The sequence below is a fragment of the Rissa tridactyla genome, chromosome 5 (genome assembly GCF_028500815.1).
Source record: "Rissa tridactyla isolate bRisTri1 chromosome 5, bRisTri1.patW.cur.20221130, whole genome shotgun sequence".
NCBI classification, from domain to species: domain Eukaryota; kingdom Metazoa; phylum Chordata; class Aves; order Charadriiformes; family Laridae; genus Rissa; species Rissa tridactyla.
This window is the reverse complement of record NC_071470.1, coordinates 62687851-62707234: the sequence shown is the minus strand read 5'-3', so window position 1 is coordinate 62707234 and position 19384 is coordinate 62687851. Positions and strand designations below refer to the sequence as shown.

General features: G+C 40.6%; 1 protein-coding gene across 2 annotated transcripts in view; it reads right to left on the bottom strand.

Annotated features, from left to right (window-relative positions):
- Positions 1-2036: 2036 nt before the first annotated feature.
- The window catches only part of RASGEF1B (RasGEF domain family member 1B), a 31166-nt gene continuing 13818 nt past the window's right edge, over positions 2037-19384 (bottom strand). For both annotated transcript variants that reach the window (XM_054203859.1, XM_054203860.1), the window contains exons 3-14: positions 18356-18478; positions 17250-17387; positions 12933-13145; positions 12760-12834; positions 11354-11449; positions 10631-10733; positions 9795-9874; positions 8419-8514; positions 6364-6459; positions 5045-5168; positions 4321-4393; positions 2037-3117 (exon numbers count right to left, since the gene is read on the bottom strand). In XM_054203859.1, coding sequence (XP_054059834.1) covers positions 3093-3117; positions 4321-4393; positions 5045-5168; positions 6364-6459; positions 8419-8514; positions 9795-9874; positions 10631-10733; positions 11354-11449; positions 12760-12834; positions 12933-13145; positions 17250-17387; positions 18356-18478 — 1242 coding nt within the window. In that variant the 3' untranslated portion in view covers positions 2037-3092. The remainder of the gene's footprint in view (positions 3118-4320; positions 4394-5044; positions 5169-6363; positions 6460-8418; positions 8515-9794; positions 9875-10630; positions 10734-11353; positions 11450-12759; positions 12835-12932; positions 13146-17249; positions 17388-18355; positions 18479-19384) is intronic.

Genomic DNA, 19384 nt, shown 5'->3' with positions numbered 1-19384 from the left:
CTTCCAGTTTGAAGCCATTACCCCTCATACTATCACTACAAGCCCTTGTAAAAAGTCCCTCTTCAGCTTTCTTCTAGGCCCTCTTTAAGTACTAGAAGGCTGCTATAAGGTCTCCCCAGAGCCTTCTTTTCTCCAGGCTGAAAAACCCCAGCTCTCTCAGCTTGTCTTCATAGGAGAGTTGATCCAGCCCTCTGATCATCTTTGTGGCCCTTCTTCGTGGACATCCAACAGCTCCATGTCCTTCTTATGTCGGGGCCCCAGAGCTGGATGCAGTACTGCAGGTGGGGTCTCATGAGAGGGGCAGAATCACCTCCCTTGACCTGCTGGCCACGCTTCTTTTCATGCAGCCCAGGATGCGGTTGGCCTTCTGGCCTGCAAGCGTGCATTGCCAGGTCATGTTGAGCTTATCAACCAACTACCCCAAGTCCTTCTCCTCAGGGCTTCTCTCAATCCATTCTCCGTCCAGCCTGTATTTGTGCTTGGGATTGTCCCGACCCAGGTGCAGGATCTTGCACCTGGCCTAGTTGAACTTCATGAGGCTCACATGGGTCCACCTCTCAAACCTGTCCAGGTCCCTCTGGATGGCATCCCTCCCCTCCAGTATGTCAACTGCGCCACAGAGCTTGGCGTCGTCAGCAAACTTGCTGAGGGTGGACTCAATCCCACTGTCCACGTGTCAACAAACATGTTGAATAATAGCTACTGGTCCCAGTACTGACCCCTGAGGAACACCACTCGTCACTTGCTGCCACTTGGACATTGAGCCATTGACCACCACTCTTTGAGTGCGACCAATGTCTCTCCAATTTAGAGACAAGGATGTTGTGTGGGACAGTGTCAAACACATTGTACAAGCAGATGATGTCAGTTTCTCTTACCTTATCCAACAATGCTGTAACTTCATTGTAGAAGGCCACCAGATTTGTCAGGCACAATTTGCCTTTAGTAAAGCCATATAGGCTGTCACCAATCACCTCAATATTTTCCATGTGCCTTAGCATAGCTTCCAGGAGGATCTGCTCCATGATCTTACCAGGCACAGGGGTGAGACTGACTGGCCTTTAGTTCCCCAGGTCTTCCTTTTATCCCCTTTTTAAAAATGGGGGTTATGTTTCCACTTTTCCAGTCAGTGGGGCTTTTACCAGACTGCCACAACCTCTCGAATATGATGGATAGTGGCTTAGCAACTTCATTCACCAGTTCACTCAGGACCTATGGATCGATTTCAGCAGGTCTCAAAAAGCAGGTTAAAAAGGATAGCAAATATTGTGTCACGGAAGCTCATTTATGTACCTTATATTCCTACTTTCAGAAGACATGGAAGAGGAATACACAGTTTTCCCCAGCTTTTTACATAAACTAGGTCCTGCCTATAAGCCTGAACAATTGGGGAAGGATCTAGAGGGGAAGATGGGAAAAGACCTCACCTGATGAAAGCTAGGAGGTAAGTCTGTGAACTGCAGAAGCAGTCTCTTCCTTTCAAAGAGTTAGCCTCTTCTTTCTCCTTCACCCTAACTCAGCGAATAGGAGAGAAAGAGAGGAATCCTCCTCCACCATCGGGGCTTGAGGCCCTGGTGCTGGTGTTCATGGAATATGTAACTTCCAGCACCTTGTACCAGCAAACGGGCTGCAGTTAAGGACAGTATCCCCATTGATGAAAGCTACTTCAGCATGTTCTTACAGAATTAAAAAACTAAATACTTGCCTGAGAAGGCATGGACAGGACATAAAAAGCAGCTTACCTTAAAACTCAAGAGAATCAGTGCAACAAATAGCTATATTTATTCTTATTTCTTTTCTTATTTAAATAACAGTGGCAGGATAATTGCAACTACCTTTTCTGCCAAGTATGTGCTTTTGCTTAGTGATTTTGTGTCCAGGGTGATCCACAGCTACAGTTTCTTTTTTTTTTTCCCATTGGGTTCTTCATAGGATAAATAGAGTGACTAAGTATTCAGAGCTACTATGAACTTATTAGATGTGTACTACTTCGCAGTCATAAACATAATCCATAAAGCAAATACACAGGGAGACTGTTTTGTTCATAGCTGTAGCTGAGAAGAAGCCTCATCTTTTTTTCTTTTTGGCATCTTGCTATTTCAGTCAAAGTGGATTGTGTTCTCCATTCTTACCCTTTCAAAAAAAAGGAGTTATATAAATGACTTCATAAAAACATACTTTCATATTTCAGTGCAGTTTGTACACCAGTTTCTCAAAGACTATTCTAGAAAAGTCAGCTTGTTCAACCTAATATAAGAAGAAGGTCAAGTATGGAAAATTAGAGTAACAAAACTGTATAGTAAAAATAAGAATGTCTGTAGCATGTAGTGGTTAGTTGTAAACAGCTGAAAGAAAGAAAAAGCCTCCCTAAAAGTTGTAGTCCAAGCTACATAGCTACTATATTTTTGCAGCAGGTGTTTTCTACAACAGCCTTGATTTTTATTACTTTATATTTTTTTTAAATAACTTAAAATAACAATGAGTTTGCCTACCAGCAGCCAACTCAAAAACATAACAAAAAAAACCCCAGCCACCATTACAGTGGTGGGGAGAAACACTCCCCAGCAGCCAATTTGTTGTGTCCAGTCCTTTCCCTTCTTAGCAATCCTGATCAGGCAAAGTTCCTGGCTATATTCAGCTTATTAGGAATGGAAGTTCTTCAATACAGACTTGGGTTTCACTGAAAGGAAAGGTGATTTTTTCCCCTCTGTAATCTACTATCAACTCCACAGAGTCCTTGTAGCAGCAAGCTGCAGCAAAAGGAAGGGGGAAAATTATTGCATCCAGGTGTGAAATGATTCATAGGCGGCATCTGAGGTCTTCAAAGGATTCTGTCAGCGCTGTCCTCAATCAATACTTAAGCCTGAATCACAGCTGAGTGGGCTGTGATTTTATCTCGTATGTCACATGTGAGAGGCTGCCTGTTTGTTCTTGAGTTAACTCGTTTCATCTTTGCTGACACAATATTGCGACTGACTGCACATTTTTTTATAACTTTGAATGCCACTCAGTGTCCAGAAAAATAAACCAAGCCGTGCCCCTTGGTAATCCACATAACGTAGCAATGGCAGAAACGGCAGCTATCTTGTGCACTAGGCTCTGCCCAGAAGCGCTGACCTGAAAGGAAGAGGCAAATGCAAGTAAGTAAAGACAATCATTAGAATGATGTAAATCTTCTCAGACAGCTTCAGAGTGTCTTGCATAAGGATCCTGTGAAACTGAAGTTTGTGTTATCACAGATTTTCAAGCTCAGTGTCTTTGTCTGTTCATCTTGCCACCCTGTGTAATGCAGAGTGTCCGTGCACTGATTTTAGTAACGTTTCCTTTCTGTTCTCTCCCCAAAATAACTGGAGTTAATCAGATGGAACTGTTACTGGTCCTTGTGATATTCCAGGAAGAAACAACACTGCCTGAGAATCCTTTCCAAGAATGGTTATCTCACTGTGGTGCTGCAGAGTGGATCAGAAGAATTGGAATGTTCTATCAATGGGCACCTCTAGGTGTTAACGTACCAGCCGTCTGCAACAGTGACAAGAGCATCTGAGTAATGGTCAGCTCCTTGGGATATTGGTAGCTTTAAGACTTAAGTGGAGGTACGGCTTAGGGGTGAAAACACAGACTATTCATACACCTACTTACTTCTGTGTCTATCTATGCACATGGTTATTTTTTTCTGCTGCCATGAATTCAACTTTAAAAAACCCAACAGTTGGTTGGCAAAGCATGAGCTAAAACACTGCCATAATGGTTCACGCATCCTTCCACAATTAGTAAAATGAAAGAGTTGATAAGACTATGTTCAACCAGCAGCAGAAGAAAAGCCAAAAATAGGATTTTGCTTAAATTTGTTTCTCCCAGCCTGGACTCTAAATCATTACCTGGTTTCATGAATGCTTTTGCCCCAGGGTGATCTTTGTGCAAACGTCATCCCTGTCTGAAAGGCTAGGCACATCAAGGGATGCAATAGCTGCGGAAACATCTGCCTGGAAACCAGAGTATTCTGTATAGTAGTTGTCAGGAAGTAGAGATTTCTTTGAAGTTCAGAAAGCATTTTTTCCTACACTGAATAACACAAGAAATTAAGATTAAAAATTACTTATTCTGATTCCCATCCCCTAAGGGAGAGAAGGCCTGGGAGGGTTTAAGATAACGACTGACTGCTCTCTTTTTTCCAAGAGTCTTAGATTGCAGGGGGGGATTTATAGCAATGCTGTGCCCCATCTGTCGAACACGTAGTGTGCCATTTGGTTTTAACTGTTTGATGCTTGCTCTGTATCCCATTCTCTTTATTTAGTGGTGCAGGTAATCTCTGACACAAACCTTAGCATCTTCCATCTGTCCTTTTCAACGTGATTCTCAGGACTTTCGCTCTCATAGGAAGCCAAATAAAGTGCTGCAATCAGAAACAAATACAGTATGTTAGGCCTACGGCGTTTTAAAATTTGCTCTCCCTGGAAAGTGGACTGAAGTTAAAGGAAGCAGGATTGTACTACCCCTCTCTCAGATTAGAGCTCCAGAATCCCATTAGGAAGCATAGCATTGCTTATAATTACACCCAGACAATACTAACAAACAGTGCATGAGAACAAAGGCTACCCTGCGGGGGAAAAGAACAACTAGTGAAAACTCAAAAGCACAAGAGTGGAAGAAAACACTTAAAATAAAAAACTGAGCCCAGGGACATGGTGCTTTGTAAGCAATTAGTGAAGTCCCTGTTTTCTTTTTCAGGCAGTACTCTTTAGTGTAAAGCATCCTGAAAGTCCATATAAATACACTTCAGGTTATATTTATGGGACCACATACCAAATTTTTTTCATTCCATTTCAGAAAAAGGGATAAAGTCAATTCTCACAGACCACACATACATAAAAAGAAAAATCTTATTTTCTCTCTCATTTGTAAGGGAGAATCACTATTTACTTGCCAGACAAAGATGTCTCGGGGCAAAGTCTTTCTTCATTGTGAGGAAGCAACAACTTAACATGGAGAGAGACTAAGCAGTAGACAGTGACATCAGACCTGCAGGAAGTCCAGAGCTTCTTACCGTCATCACTGAAGACTGGGACAGTGAGCAAGTACTGCAGAATCTTCCGATCCCTTTCAAAAGGACACTCCACCTGCTTCCATGTCATAAATTCACCGACTTGTTTTGCCAATTCCCAAAATTTCTGTCAGAATAGAAGAGAAAACAGAAGAGGTGCTATACATTGAACAGTACTATTTACCCTGAACATTTTTTAAAGAGAGAGAGATATCTTGGTTTCAAGTCCAAGGCTTGGATTTTCCCTGGCTTTTAAGCTAGAATTGAACATGATCTGACTCAACAACTCAGCTTCTAACTTTTGCGTTTCTGTTTCAAAACTGCGATGACTTTCCACTCCTCCACCATGGTCAAATTGTTGCTACTTAGGAATATAAATAGTAGACCATGATTTGCATTCAGTTTCTTTTCAAGGAGCTGATAACACTCCTTATGCCCAACGTTTCACTTTGATGATGCTCATGCTTGTTTATTTCAGAGTGAAATATTTAGTAATTACCACATCAAAAGTCTCTAGATGCTTAATACTGACATTTCAAAATCCAGATGTTCCATTTAATTAGTTAATCTGAAATGCGCAATTTTCTTACTGGAAATTTATGCCAAAAATAAACATTCCCCACATAGTGTGTTGATGTCATCCATTGATAAACTCTTTCAATTAAATTTTAACATGTCTTAAGTGCATATGGATTCCTACAATAAAAGTACATTCTAGATCATCACACAGCTTTAGAACCAGGCTAATTCAGGCCAATGACTCCAAGTGAAATGTGCTGTAATTTTGTGCGCGACCCAGGCTTCTTGAAAGTTGAAAGCACCAGCAAACAAATCAATGGGTAACCCACGCTGTCAGATAACAAGTGTAAAATTGGAGGCAGAACAACTACTGAAAGACAAGCGACTGAAAACTCTTTCCTGCTGCACTATCATGTTTCTTCAAAGACAATCATCTGTGACTTACATGTATGAAAATACTGCATCCATATCTTGACAAAGGATGACCTCACCTTTTACATGTGGAATTCACAAGGCAGCTCTAAAATACTAACTTGAATGATTTTGTTGTTCAGTATAATAGACCTATGAGTTGAAATGTTTAGATGAATTAGAGCCCTGGGAAAAAGTTCTGACTTTTTTCCCCTTAAAAAATTGTGAATATCTTGACTACCTCCCAGCTCCTGTGAGAAGTAGCAGATACACTCACATTCGAGTCTAATTTTGCTCTCCCAGAATCCAGTGGAACTTGAACCATGATTTACTTCAGTTTTCTGTTAAAGGGGCTGATCCTTTATCAATACCCAACTCAGTGCTCTACTTACTTCAAAATTGACATGACCATTTGGAAGACGATTGGCGCAACCCTCATTGAGGAAGTAAATATCTTTGATCAAGAGGCTGAAGAAAGGTATTACAATCTAAGGAAAGAACAACATTATTCTCAGTCTGGTACTGCATCAAAATATAATGTTCTACAGAGAAAAATAAAAGGAAGACAGGTGGTGCAAAAAGTAAGCAAAATATCAAAGGACTAAGATCTGTATGATATCTCTCTTTCACTAGACAAAAATTCTGCATTCACTACATTTAAAAATACATGATGTTTCTCTATAAAGACAGTCATCCTTTGGAAGGTAAACTAATCCATACAGTTTTATTTCCAGTTTTGTGCCAAACTGCTTCCATTACTTTGAACTCTTATGGGTATGTAGCTCTCTCAAGGTCACAATTAAAGTACCTGTTGGCACTCCACTGCTTGTCAACTGTGGCTATGAGGCATGTTTAGAATAACAATAAGCCTAACTCGTCTCATTTCTATGTCATGTCCCTCTTGTTTTCACTTTCTCGTTCTTCCTTGCAGATGCCAGAACACAAGAGTTCAGAGGTGCCTACTTCTTACATGTAATTCCTGCAGGGTATCTTTTAGTACAGCTCTCCCTCTTGCTTGGTAAATGAAAGGAGATGCATGTTAAAGCACAGCATGGAAAATCTGGGGATAGCAGCACAAATGGCTTTCGAAATACAATTCCCTGAGCTCCTGCAAGAAATTGAACCTTGGCACCGACTGACTCAAAACGAAGCATTTCCTGCCAACTGAACAAATCAAAGTATTTTTCTTTGGAGAATGCTGGAACATTCTTACGTTCTTAAAATGATTGTATTTTAATTTGCATCCTACAAAAATTTTCACAGCTGCACGTCCTTGTTGCAACTGGGGATAAAACAAATATCAGTAGTTCCATGGAAGACTTTGCTGCACCATTTCAATAAGTTCTTTCTTTGATGCCTTAAAACTCACTCTTCTCTGAAAGGAAGTAAGCATCTTGCATTTAAACTTCCAGTATTTTGAATGATATGTGAACAGATCCTCAGGACTCAGAAAAAAATCCCTGTTTTTAATTTACATGTGTATAACCACAATATAGACCGGCAGACTGCATGTGGATTTGCTTCATCCTGCCTGGTAGTTTATTCTACGAGCACCAAGATCGGGTATATTAAACACAGCATGAAGTCCTAATATTAACAGCAGTTGATAAGCAATGCTTCTAAGTGGGGAGCAACTATTTGGCTTCTTTCCACAAGAACTACAACTGAGATTCTGCATTAATGTGTGACCAAACCCAGTTTATTTGTCAAAAGCTAATTTATTTTGAAGAGCAAAGAAAGATGTCACCTCTACTAACGCATAGTTCACAGCCACTCTTGAATCTAAAGGTGGATTTTAACCCACTGCATTACACAAACACCCGATTCATCTCACCATTTCCACTAAAAATCTCCAGAGTATATTTAAAGCTCATCTAAAGACTGTGCACAGGAAGGGGACTCCACAGAATCTAGACAGAAGCTCTGTCTAGATTTGAGATTTAGAGTACCTTTTCTGAGTAAGTTTTAAAGCTTTTTCACCCCAAAACATAAACCTCTTAAAATTGAGCACAAGTCGCAGCTATAAGAACAAATTACTAGCAACCTTATCTCAGTCCTTAACCTTTCCATCTGTATTGCTGGTTTCCAAGATAAAGTTCTCTGTCAAAAAAGAAATGAGCTGAGGCAGTGTACTTATTTTATATAAATAATCAAAGGAATCACTTCATGTTTGCAGATTTCAGTCAGTGACAAACTGAACTGGCATCCCTAAGATGGTCAGCTTCCTCGAGCCACCTGGTTTCCTCAAACATCCCATTTATTTTCTCGGTAGCTTACAGGCAATATTTAGACTTTCCCAGTAGAGAAGGATTCGGTTTTGAGACTTTTAATTCTCAAGCCCACCAGGGTAAAGCTGCTGAGGATCAGAATCCCAAGACAACAGTTTACCATGCAACTTATCAAGCACATTTCATTTTTGCACGCTGCCAAGTCATTTGTAAACATACCTTCTCTCTGTTGCTGTGAGCTGTCAAGGACCTTTGAGCGGCTCCACGCAGAGCAGTTCGGTAATTATAAAAATTGCTAGAAGGGTCCATCTGATGCTACCAGGCATGAAAAAATGTAAATAATGAGCCAGTCATCACCACACTCAATTCTTTTTCACTTCAGCAACTATTTTAAAAAGCAAGAGGTCTGCTGAGCAGCACCACAAAAACGGCCTTTTAGAGGACTGCAGTATCTCTTTATCTGTTCACTCGATCAGAAGAGAATCTTGTCTTAAAAACGTTCACTCAGCACAACAAGGGATCCAGTACAAGTCAGGGGCAGGAAAGCAAAGACAGGCTTCACGGACCTTCTTTCTCTCTCCACAAAGAAGGTAGCTCAGCTTTAATTTGGAAGCCAAAATCCTGGAACTAAGACTACAATGGGTCTTGGCACTAATTTTCTGCTCTTCCTAGCGTGTAGGTTTCTGAGAGCCAATTCAGTTGCAATGGCAAAGTAAGATGCGACACCTAAAGCTGTTAGTGCCCCCACCTCACTGCTCCAAGACTGACTGCCGCGCTTCAATGACTAGGATGACTGCATGGCTCACAAAGCGCGTCCTTAACCAGCAAAGTCCAGACTGCATAATAAAGTCAAATGAAATAGACCTGCAATAATAAAAGCGACTTCCTGAGCTGTGCAGCCACCCTTGACACAAGGAAGGCTATTTCGCACCCAAGGGTGGGGGAAGGAAGAGTTAAGTAGCTGCAGCCATCCAGTTTTAATCTGTTGTCCTAACACAAGTCAAATCTCCTGATGATATTAATAAACTTCTCATGCTTTCTTTAAGTACAAAACATTATACTTTCTTTATTTTATTAATACGTGACCTGAATTAACCCTACTGCCATTTCCAGCAGGATAATTAACTTGTTGGCAAATAATCTGTTGGGTAAATCACAAACTCATACACTGCACCTACATGAACTTTTGACAGAGCTCTCTACTACCTGAAGGTAACTGGCAATCAATTAGCTCAAGATAATTTTTTTCTGAAAGGGCAAGGCAGCTGTCTTGCAGCTCAACTTGATTTTCAAAGGCAGAACTGCATTAGGTCAATCCACAAATACATCTCCCTTTAAAGAGGTTACCTACGTGGTGGGTTTTTTTTAATAATTCTTAGGAGGTGGGTTTGTGAATTAAAAAAAAACAACTTCAATTTCCTTCCTCCAAATCAAAAGAGCACAAGTCGGCTGAACAATTCTATTATGTCTTCTAGAACTTCCATACAGAACACAAACATAGTAAATTAAACATGTCATAATGAAGACAAACTCGCATTTTAGAGCGGTTGAAAGTAAAATTAACCGTTCCATGTCCAAATATTGGCAAAGCTTACCTCAAGAATATCAAATTTGGCTGTCTTCACTTTTGCCCAAGTTTTCTTTAACCGAGACACAGGACTCATATTCATGCCAGCTTGATGTAAGAAAGAGAAATTGTTGGAGTATTTAAAAATATATCTTTCACGTAACTAAGGCTAGTAAATATTTCTAAAGCAAAGAAGCTATTAACAATAGCAAGTATTTTCAACAGAGCTACTCAGAAATCAGGCTCATAATTTTCTTGAAATTCCAACGTTAAAATCAACTTTGGAAACAAACTCAACATCTCTTACAGAATGAAAGCTCCAAAAACATGCTATGACATTATTTAATGTGGTTTTGATAAAACATGAATATACAGTAAAAAAACACAAATGAGTTTTCTCAACACCGCTTCTTACAAATGTCATTGAAAACTGCACATATCTATGAAGTTTTCACATTTCAAATTTTAAAAATATTCAAAATATTTTCCTATCAAATATAAAAAAGGTGTGGAATTTTTAAAGCACTAGGGTATTTATGGTGCAACAGAAACAATGGAAGGCGTCAATCCTCCATATTACAAGAAGAGCTTCTATTCCAATTTAGCACTACAGTTGGTTTCAAAAAGTGGGGATTTACCTCTCTGAATAGTTGCAATGAAAAATTTGTTTTTCTATAATTTAACCAAGGCAGTAAATAATTTCTTAAAACATAACACCACAATAACATTGAGCGATTCTCCACCAATTCCCACCCCCAACTTCACACTGCTGGGCATGCTACGCAGCAGACTTTTGTATAAAGCACTGTGCTTCCTTTATCTAGATTCAAACTGGATTCAAAACGTCTCAGGACACATACTTACAAATAATAGCCATTAAGGAGTTAAAGTTGCCAATGTTAAAACATTCTCGTGCCACATCAATGAAATATTCTATCACTCTTGCTCTGTGCTTCTTCTTCACCGGCTGCAAGAGATGCCATCAGAATGTTACGCTCAGACAGAAACAGAGCACTCTGACCCATCCCCAAAAGAAACAACACTCCAGTTAAAAGTCTTCCTCACCTACCACAACTTCACACTATGCTTTACGTGCAGAGGAAGCCACACTATTGTGTTCAAAAGCCCTCAGGGCAGCAAAGACAACCCAGATACCAGGCAGGTAGAGAGCAAGGAAAATGGGTAAAGAGGCTCTGCCAAGAAGGGTACGAAGAACAGCGGAGCGGAAACGGGAGTCAGCACAGGGGAGAGAAATGATGCCCCCATTCAAAAGAGGCATTCACAGGAGAGAAGGGCAGGCCAGACGCATTCCTGTGCCAGGAAGGGCTAACCCAGCATAACATCACTACTGTGCCAAATGAACAAGGCTGAGGCACGAGTATGATGCCAAAAACGTGGAACTTATTTCCTCTTCAGCCCTGTGCTCACTTCATCCATATGTGAAAAAGTACAGAGTTAGTTGAGAGAATGAAAAGTCGAAGAGCACAAGTCAAGAGTGCCAAAGGGTCACCAAACCTGAAAAGGCTTCACAGTTTTAGACAACTAGACTAAACAAAACCTTATATAGCAGAAAAAGTCCTTGCTGACCATACAGATTTCTGTTGCAACCAAGTAACTGAGCCTGTTAAACCATTCCACATAAGCTTCCAGATTCCGGGTCTTCTTTTGATCTCCATAGCAGCTCTGCAGACAGAAGAAAAATAGCAACTTTTAGTGTAATCTTCATCTTTTCCCTGAGAGACCTTTTGGCTTTCCACCTCACCATCCCAAGACACTGTCAAGTAATCAGGAATAACTCAATTACACAGAGTGACAAAAAGCTTAGAGGGAAAGCAGCAGTGACAGTATTTGGGCGTGTATAACTTCGTCCTGAGCTGTTGACTCAGTAAAGCACTCAAGCAAGCACGCAGAATCCATCACCTGCTGTAAGTCCTACTGGGATGCTTTAAGGACTTAAGATAAACTTATGCAAACAATCAAAGCTAAGTATCTGCTTAAAATTTCCTTGCATATGAGCACTGTTTCAGTCCTCACTCCTGTCCCACTGAATTATAGCAGAGACAACATTATGGCCTCTGCAAGTGCAGAAGGAAAACAGAGGCCAGCCCACTCCACTGTCCCTTTACATTCAGTCATTGACACCAAATTAACATACTGCATCCTAACTTTGGGAGATCAGCTCTACCACGTTGATTGGATTCCCCCTTTCCTAACGAGTGCTATTAGTTCTGTCTTGGAATGATTCCCACACCACATCTCAAGGGTTGCCTAAAAAGGGGCACACGGCAGTTTTAGTGATCTCTACCTATAAAATCATTTTCAGAGGCTGTCTGACTGAACATCAAATTGCAAACTTGAGTCATTCTGTTCTGTTTGTCAGTTTTAGAGAGGACAGTAATTCAAATTTTAACTGCCTGACTTTGGCGCAGTTTATTGACAGAGCATAAGTCATCTCAAAAGCAGCACTCAAGGAGATGACAACTCTGTCACGGTTAGCTAAAAACACTGCATCTTTGCCCTTCATCTCACATGGATCTAGAGCTCACTGCCCCCTTTTTGTGATGTGCGCTCTCCCTGCAAATTGCCCCACTTGCCAGTTTGCTGCAAAGTTTACTAAAAGGATAAACAGATGTTGAAAATGAGTAACGCAAAAGCCAAAATTAAACTCAGCTTTTTCAGCTGTAGACCACGTAGGTGGCTTGGAGAAAATATTAACAGGATTAAGTTCTCCCTTAGCTTCAATCAGAAAAAAAATAGCAAATGTGTTAATTTAAGTCAATTTGTTGTCTGAGTTCTGGAGCTCCAGGAGTTGTCCTCCAGAAAGAAAAAGCATCAACAAAATTTTTTAGAGGAATACTAAAGCATTTTCACTATAAAGCTTGTTTCTGCTGGTCCTCATTTATTGCTGGACCTCACTTTCAGCTCATGGGGCTCCTGAGCTCCAGGATGTTAAACATCACATTTCAGAGCTGCTCCAGATCTGCTCCAATTACCTTGTCATTATCCAAAGGATCCTTTTGTACAAACGCTTGGACAAATTCTTCTGGTCCAATATAATTGAGTCTCTCCTAAATAAAGCACACAAGCAGCCAAGTCATATCCTACGTTAACTTGCATTTCAAAAGGAGAGGAAGGATGAAATCATACTTGAAGTATAACAACTCACAAGCTCTATTTGTGTCAGCTGCTGAGCTAATGCGTAGGGATCATTGCAGACTGTGATTATGTCCCTTTGGATGGACTGGGGCTTGGTCTTTAGAACCGTGAGGCGATCTGTGGACGTGGCATCAATTTTTGCAAGTACTTCCTCATACTGGCTAACAGTGGAGAGCTTCCGAATCAGGTTCTGGAGGAGCTGCTGAACGTTCTTCCGATACATCTGTCGTGACATAAAACAATGGGAAGATGTTTTCAAAACATGAGAAGATAGTATTGAAGTCTGCATAACACCAAAACAGATTGATGCCGATACCTGTATTTGTTGTCAACTTAACATACACTCTACTACGTAAGTTTCTAATACTGGCATTTCATCAGACCTAAAGGAATCCAATTGAGGATTTAAACACTGATTGTCTCACAGATTCAATAGTGACCTGGTTAGCTCAAGGAACAGCAGAAAAGACATGCGTAATCTACTGCATGAAAAGTACTGGACAAAATACCAGAAATGAAAATACTACATCTTCTCCTGCTAACACCACAGAAAAAGCAATATACAGTCATTCAATGATGAAGAAAGGGCCCGCTTCTCTCTGAAGTAAATCAAGACCAGTTTCACTGAAGTCAGTTAAAACTTGCAGTAAATCTGAGAAAAAGAATTCAATAAAACAGCTTCTCTTTTCTTTCACCATTCCGGTCCTTCCTTGTGGCAGTTTAAGTTAACAGGAGTGACAAATTTAAGTAGGAGCAGGACTTGACTCAGGTAGATAGATCTGTGTAATTGAGCTCAAGGTGGTTACTCTTCCAAATTCCGGATACCATCCTAAAGCCAGTAAAGTGAAACCTAAGTGGATGAAAAAAGGAGCATCCAAAACTTATTAATAGACGTCCAACGGTCACATTATGGTGTGATCAGTCCAGGGCAGGAATGTTTCTTGTATTCTAATGAATTTGTCATTCCCTCCAAAGCTGCCATTTATATGGATTTCCAAATCTACTCAATACAACAGCACTATCTTTGGTCAGATTCATTCTTGGAGTCAGCTGTGTTCAACCAAGGCTGAATTTGTTGTGTTAGTTTGTAAATAATTGCCCTCTGCTTAGATGTATTTTGATTTTCTAGACAAATACATACAGCATAATTTTTCAGTGGGGTGGGGAGAACAGGATCTCAAGCTTTTAAAGAAAAGGATCTACATTTTCCTCAGAAAGACACAGGAGTATTACTTCGTAAGTGCTGCACTTCCATAAACAGGTGACACACAGAGACATTTGCTTCACTGACCCATTTCCTTCCAAATTCTTTGAAATTTATCCTAAGAGAATTTCATGAAGCATTTTCTTGCCCCGCTGGTAATCAAATGAGAATGAAAAAAACATCTAAACTACTCAGGATGAATTCTGGCTACTGATGGAAATCACATAATAATCAGTGGGTTAGAGCTTCAAAGCAAAAAAAAACCCAAAAAAACCCAACACAAACCTTGCCTGAATTTGTGGTTCACATCAACCCAGAACTGACAACAAATTCAGGGAGAAAACGTGTGAACATACAAAGCTGAACCACCTAATTCCGGTCAACCTGCTTCTGTAGTTGGAGAAACCCAGAGAAAATGCAAACTGGCAGAGATACCCTCCAAAACAGAACAAGAAATCTCATCTAACACCTGACCTAACAGCAGTTCAACATAACAAACACCCCTCTGTCCAGCGATGAGGTAAAACCCTCTTGGCACAAAGGTAGAAGGAAATAGCAGTTTCCTCTCACACCTCATAGATGTGAGAGCCCACAAAGATGTGAGAGCCTACCTGAGCCGACAAACCCAATCCTTTCCACTTACTTGTCCCACAGTCTCATTTTTGATTTTATGTTCACACTGACAACACTGATATTCATTTATATTTAAAAACCTCTGAGGATTGGACAGCACAGGAGAAAAGTGATGGGACATTACACCTAAAGGTCACGCCTTTTTGTCTCTGTTTGGTATGGATAGTGGCTGGATGCATCACTACTACCTGCTAGATATGGAATATCACATGTTAAATGAGTTTCCACAGTCAATCTCACTATATGATATCATGGTGGGGAAGAAAAAAAAAAAAAAAAAAAGAAGAGAGGTCAGTGCACATGAAAAGACACCAGGATACAGGACGTGGCTTGGTGTGAGTGCGTACACTCAACAGAAAAAGCTACTGATAAATGTTTATATCGAACTAATCAGGAAATGTGAGGCAATGGCTGATGGGAAAGGTTTCAAAAGACGTACCTTGAAACAAAGGTCAGTTAAGCAGTAAAAGGGACCACTACAATCTAGAAATATCTCACGAGCGTGATGACCTCTCGGGACACAGAGCAGGGAAAAGTGGAAGGAATGGAATTAAATTGAGGGAGAAGAAGGGGATAAAAATAAGGTTTTTCTAAAGACATTTTTTTTGACGGAGCAATACACTAACATGGTGAACAGTTTTAGTTGGACTTTTACTGGTAGCTCTTAACAATACTGGAGCACAATAATTTGGGACGTGGAATAAGAAGCTACAAGTAGAAGAGCTATAGTGACCAGGAATAGGAAACACTGCTTCTTTTGTATCCTTCAAGGTAATGACTCGCACAAATCCTAGCAATCTGTAGAAAAGCAAGGTCAAGGATGTTGCCATTTACTGTTCCAAGCAGTTCACAATAATGCAAGTCAATTTACTGCAGCACTTGCTTTCTCTTTTGTCTTTCTAAAGGCGACCTCAAAGTCAAAAAAAGCTCAAAGCTAGAGCTAGAAGAGATCTATAGCTCACTGCCAGAGTAAGACTGCTCCCTAGTGCTCATTTTCTAGCAGTTTGTACTTCTGCCTTTCCCCTCAATAGATGATTTAACTGTTTAAACTGTCTGTATTGCCAGAAACTTCACTGTTGCCATTTCAGTCTTGTGTCCACCAACTAAACTTCTTCCAGGCTAAATAGCTCGCTCTCTCTTTTTGTGCCAGTGAGTATTTTTCAAGTAGGCGCGAGTCCTCAATCTTATTGCTTTTCCTTGAAATGAACTTCAGTTCCCTATCTTCCTATTAAGAGTACCCAGAAACAAAGCAACCGTGCAGGAGTACTGTACGGGGAAAGGTGCCTCCTGGCATCCTCACAGTGAAGGCAAAGCTATTGCCTCTCCAGAGTCCAAAGCCCCCTGTAGCTATCTTGCAGCAACTCTAAGCTTGCCCATCAAATTTGGCATCTTTTTCATTTGTATTCCATACTGCATGTCACCCTCTTGTGCCATCTTCTTTTGTCCCCCTCCCACTTTCACAACATCAAAATGTATTTCAGCTTCCAAATTCAGTTTAGGTTTGTTCTCTTCCATCCTTGTTTACAATCTCTCAAGATCTTCCCAAGCCTTTGGCAGCACTCGCAACTCCTCCCGCTAAAGCTTACACACATGCTTGCCAACATGCCCTTTGCTGCCTCATCCATATCCTTATTCAAAAGTTTACATAAGGAACTCTAGGAACATGGTGCCATTTAGCAATTGCTCTTTGCGTTTATAGTTCTTCCAAATGCCACTCCAGTGCTCCAGTGTCCTTTGTAATCTTAGTATTACCCCGGCTACACATGATCTGCTTATTGAAACCTTGTTAATTGCCTTTCCACTAAGTAAATATCAACCTTGGCTTTCAGCTGAGTTTATTTCGGTACTTACAAGACAAGCATCAGTTAAGCATCAGAATATTTCATAAGACCTCCGTGAAACTTAACTTCTCTCTGAGAACTGGGACTAGAAAAGAGTCAAGTGATTTCCTTTTGTGCTCAATCCATAAAGAAGGAATATGATAGACTTCCTCTGAGTCCATATCTGATGCTTTAAGCTCAAGACAATTCTTCCTGGACCGGTTTTCTTTTAGAAACTTTTTCCCAAACCTGCTATAACTCTTACATTGACCTACAGGTCAGAGGCTCAATTCCAACACAACTTCATCAGTAGGGATTTCTCAGATATGCAAGGCTTTCCAGTGTCTTATCTAGCTTCTTCCAAGCAGAATTGCTAAAATGAAAAATACTAATACCCACCAACTTGCGTCTGTCTGCACAATATTCAATTATATTATGTGTTTAGGGATGGAGTGAACCTTGCCTGTGTGTTGGAAAGGGTCTGCTTATGCTGTGTAGTTTCTTCCTAGGCCTAGGTACTGGACAGAACCTTTTGCCTACCAGCAGCTTCATAATAAGTTAGTTTAGCCACCCAGAGCCATACCATGTTGTTAACAACAACAACAAAACCGCAATATCAAAGCATTAAAGGGATGCCTTTTCATTCAATAACTGTGCGCAGACAACTTACCTCATCACCACTGGCTATTCTTTGTGCCAACTCCTTTAAGTTCCTCATCATTCTTTCATCTCGGAAATCATAAGGAAATGTCTCTGTCCATTCAGTCAACAATTGCAGGATTTTGGGCGCAATTTTTTGATTCCAGTTCTATTTGAAAATGGTAAGGAGGAATATTACATGTAACAGCAATACAGCACATAATTAACCCAAAGGAAATAGATTTTCCTTCTGTAGGATACTGTGGAGTGGGTATGAAGGTCAGTTAATTTTAAAGCTTTATTTAATTCAGCATTGGATTACAGGCCAGAGCCAATACCCACAGAAGCCAATGAAGAGAATCTCATTGGCTTAACTGACCTGGAAATTAGGCCCAGGTAGGTCGAAACCTTAGAATGATTCTCCTCATTATCAGGAGCGTCTCAGTGCAAGACATTTATTAGTGTTTCCACAACTTACGGCTAACTATCAACAATGAAAGTGATAATCGCCAGTTCTGCCAAGACTTATTCATGCGCTATACCTTATAGTGAGAAACCAGTGGAAGTATTCAAGTATCTTAATTTAATTTGTGTCATTTTCCACTGGGGTGGAGGTTCTACCCAAACGTCCACATCCTGCCTCCTTTCAACTCTAGACATGACACACAAAACACCATGTGTTCCTGCGCAAAGGGGCCAGTAACCTAAGCCACTCTGGAAAGACTGTAGCAAGAGTGTAGCTTAAGCACAGGAGACAGGTCAGTGTAATTCCCATTGATGTGCTTAATTCATCTTTAATGTCTTTCCAACACTTTGGCGCTGAACCGTGAATCAAAAGCAACCACTGCAGGGTCGGTGCAGGATATGTCATTAACAGCAAGCACTTCTGTTTCTGGCCCACGTATTGGCAAAACAAACAGTGCAGCAGCTGCAACAGTCTTCACGGAGGACAGGCTGAGCACTGTGGAAATTTCTCACGAATGTCAGTGAATAAAGGGTCAAATTCTAGTTGCTGGTATCGGGTTTTCAATCTGTTTGATCCTATTGAGGACTCTCTTGAGTAGGAACACGTTGCTGTGGGCAGGGTAGAGACAGTGACTGGAACTAAGAGGAGATCCTGAGAGTGAAGGATCTTACCTTGTCCAGGCCTGGCTCAGTTAGTCTCTGCTGCTCAATGCACAGGTGGCAGACTTTGGCCATGAGCTCATACGGATGCATGAACAGACGTGAACTGAGAAGGAAGGTGAAGATATATGTCCTCTGCAAACAAGAGGAAGACAGAGATAAATTACCACCAGTTTTATGTTTTCTCAAAATGTGTTCCTGACAGATCAGTTCCTAATGCTTTATTATCTGCAGAAGAAAACTCTGCATGTGGCTGTGTCAGGAGCTAATACTACAGCATTAAGCGTTTAACACTTGTCATTGCTCCAGAATCAGCATTATAAATTAATTCTTGAGCCAAGTTATGCAAGATTTAACCAAAACAAGGCAGGGCAGGGCTCGTTCTGCTCTCCTATTGCACACCGCCTTATTACAAGCTCAGTACCTGAAATTACCCACAATCAAATTTAAACTCATCTTCTCTTGCTCTACAGCAAACCTTTGTGAGAGCCATTACCAGCTTACATAACTCTTTCTAGCTGACAATGGAATGAAACTCATGTTGCAAGTCCAAGCTACTTAGAATACCAACAGAGAAATCTTTTCTGCTTCCACATTGCTAGTGAAAGTAAACAGTCTTCAGAGAAATAATAAAAAAAAAAAAAGATGCCAGTTGACCAGATTGTTGAGCTGACTCAATTTTGCCACACACACCATCTTTGCTATGCCGTGTTTGCCTGCCTAACCTCAGTAAACCGCATACTATGACCTTGTGCTTCCTTTAAGAATCCCCAAATGCTGTTCATTTCTCAGGGTATTGCTGGTCTCCTGAGTGAAAGCAGAGGGAACTACATAGCTTAATTACAGAGAATTAAAATTAATAACTCATTCTGAGGTTACAGGAAGAGGCTCCTTATTTTGCTTTAATTTTCCATATATCGTGATTTGAACTCATTGTGAGATGGATATTCAAAACATCCACTCCACTCCCCACACTGCCAGTAGTTAAGTATCTGTGGCACCCACAAGAAAGATTCTACAACGTTCCAATTCTAGGGACTT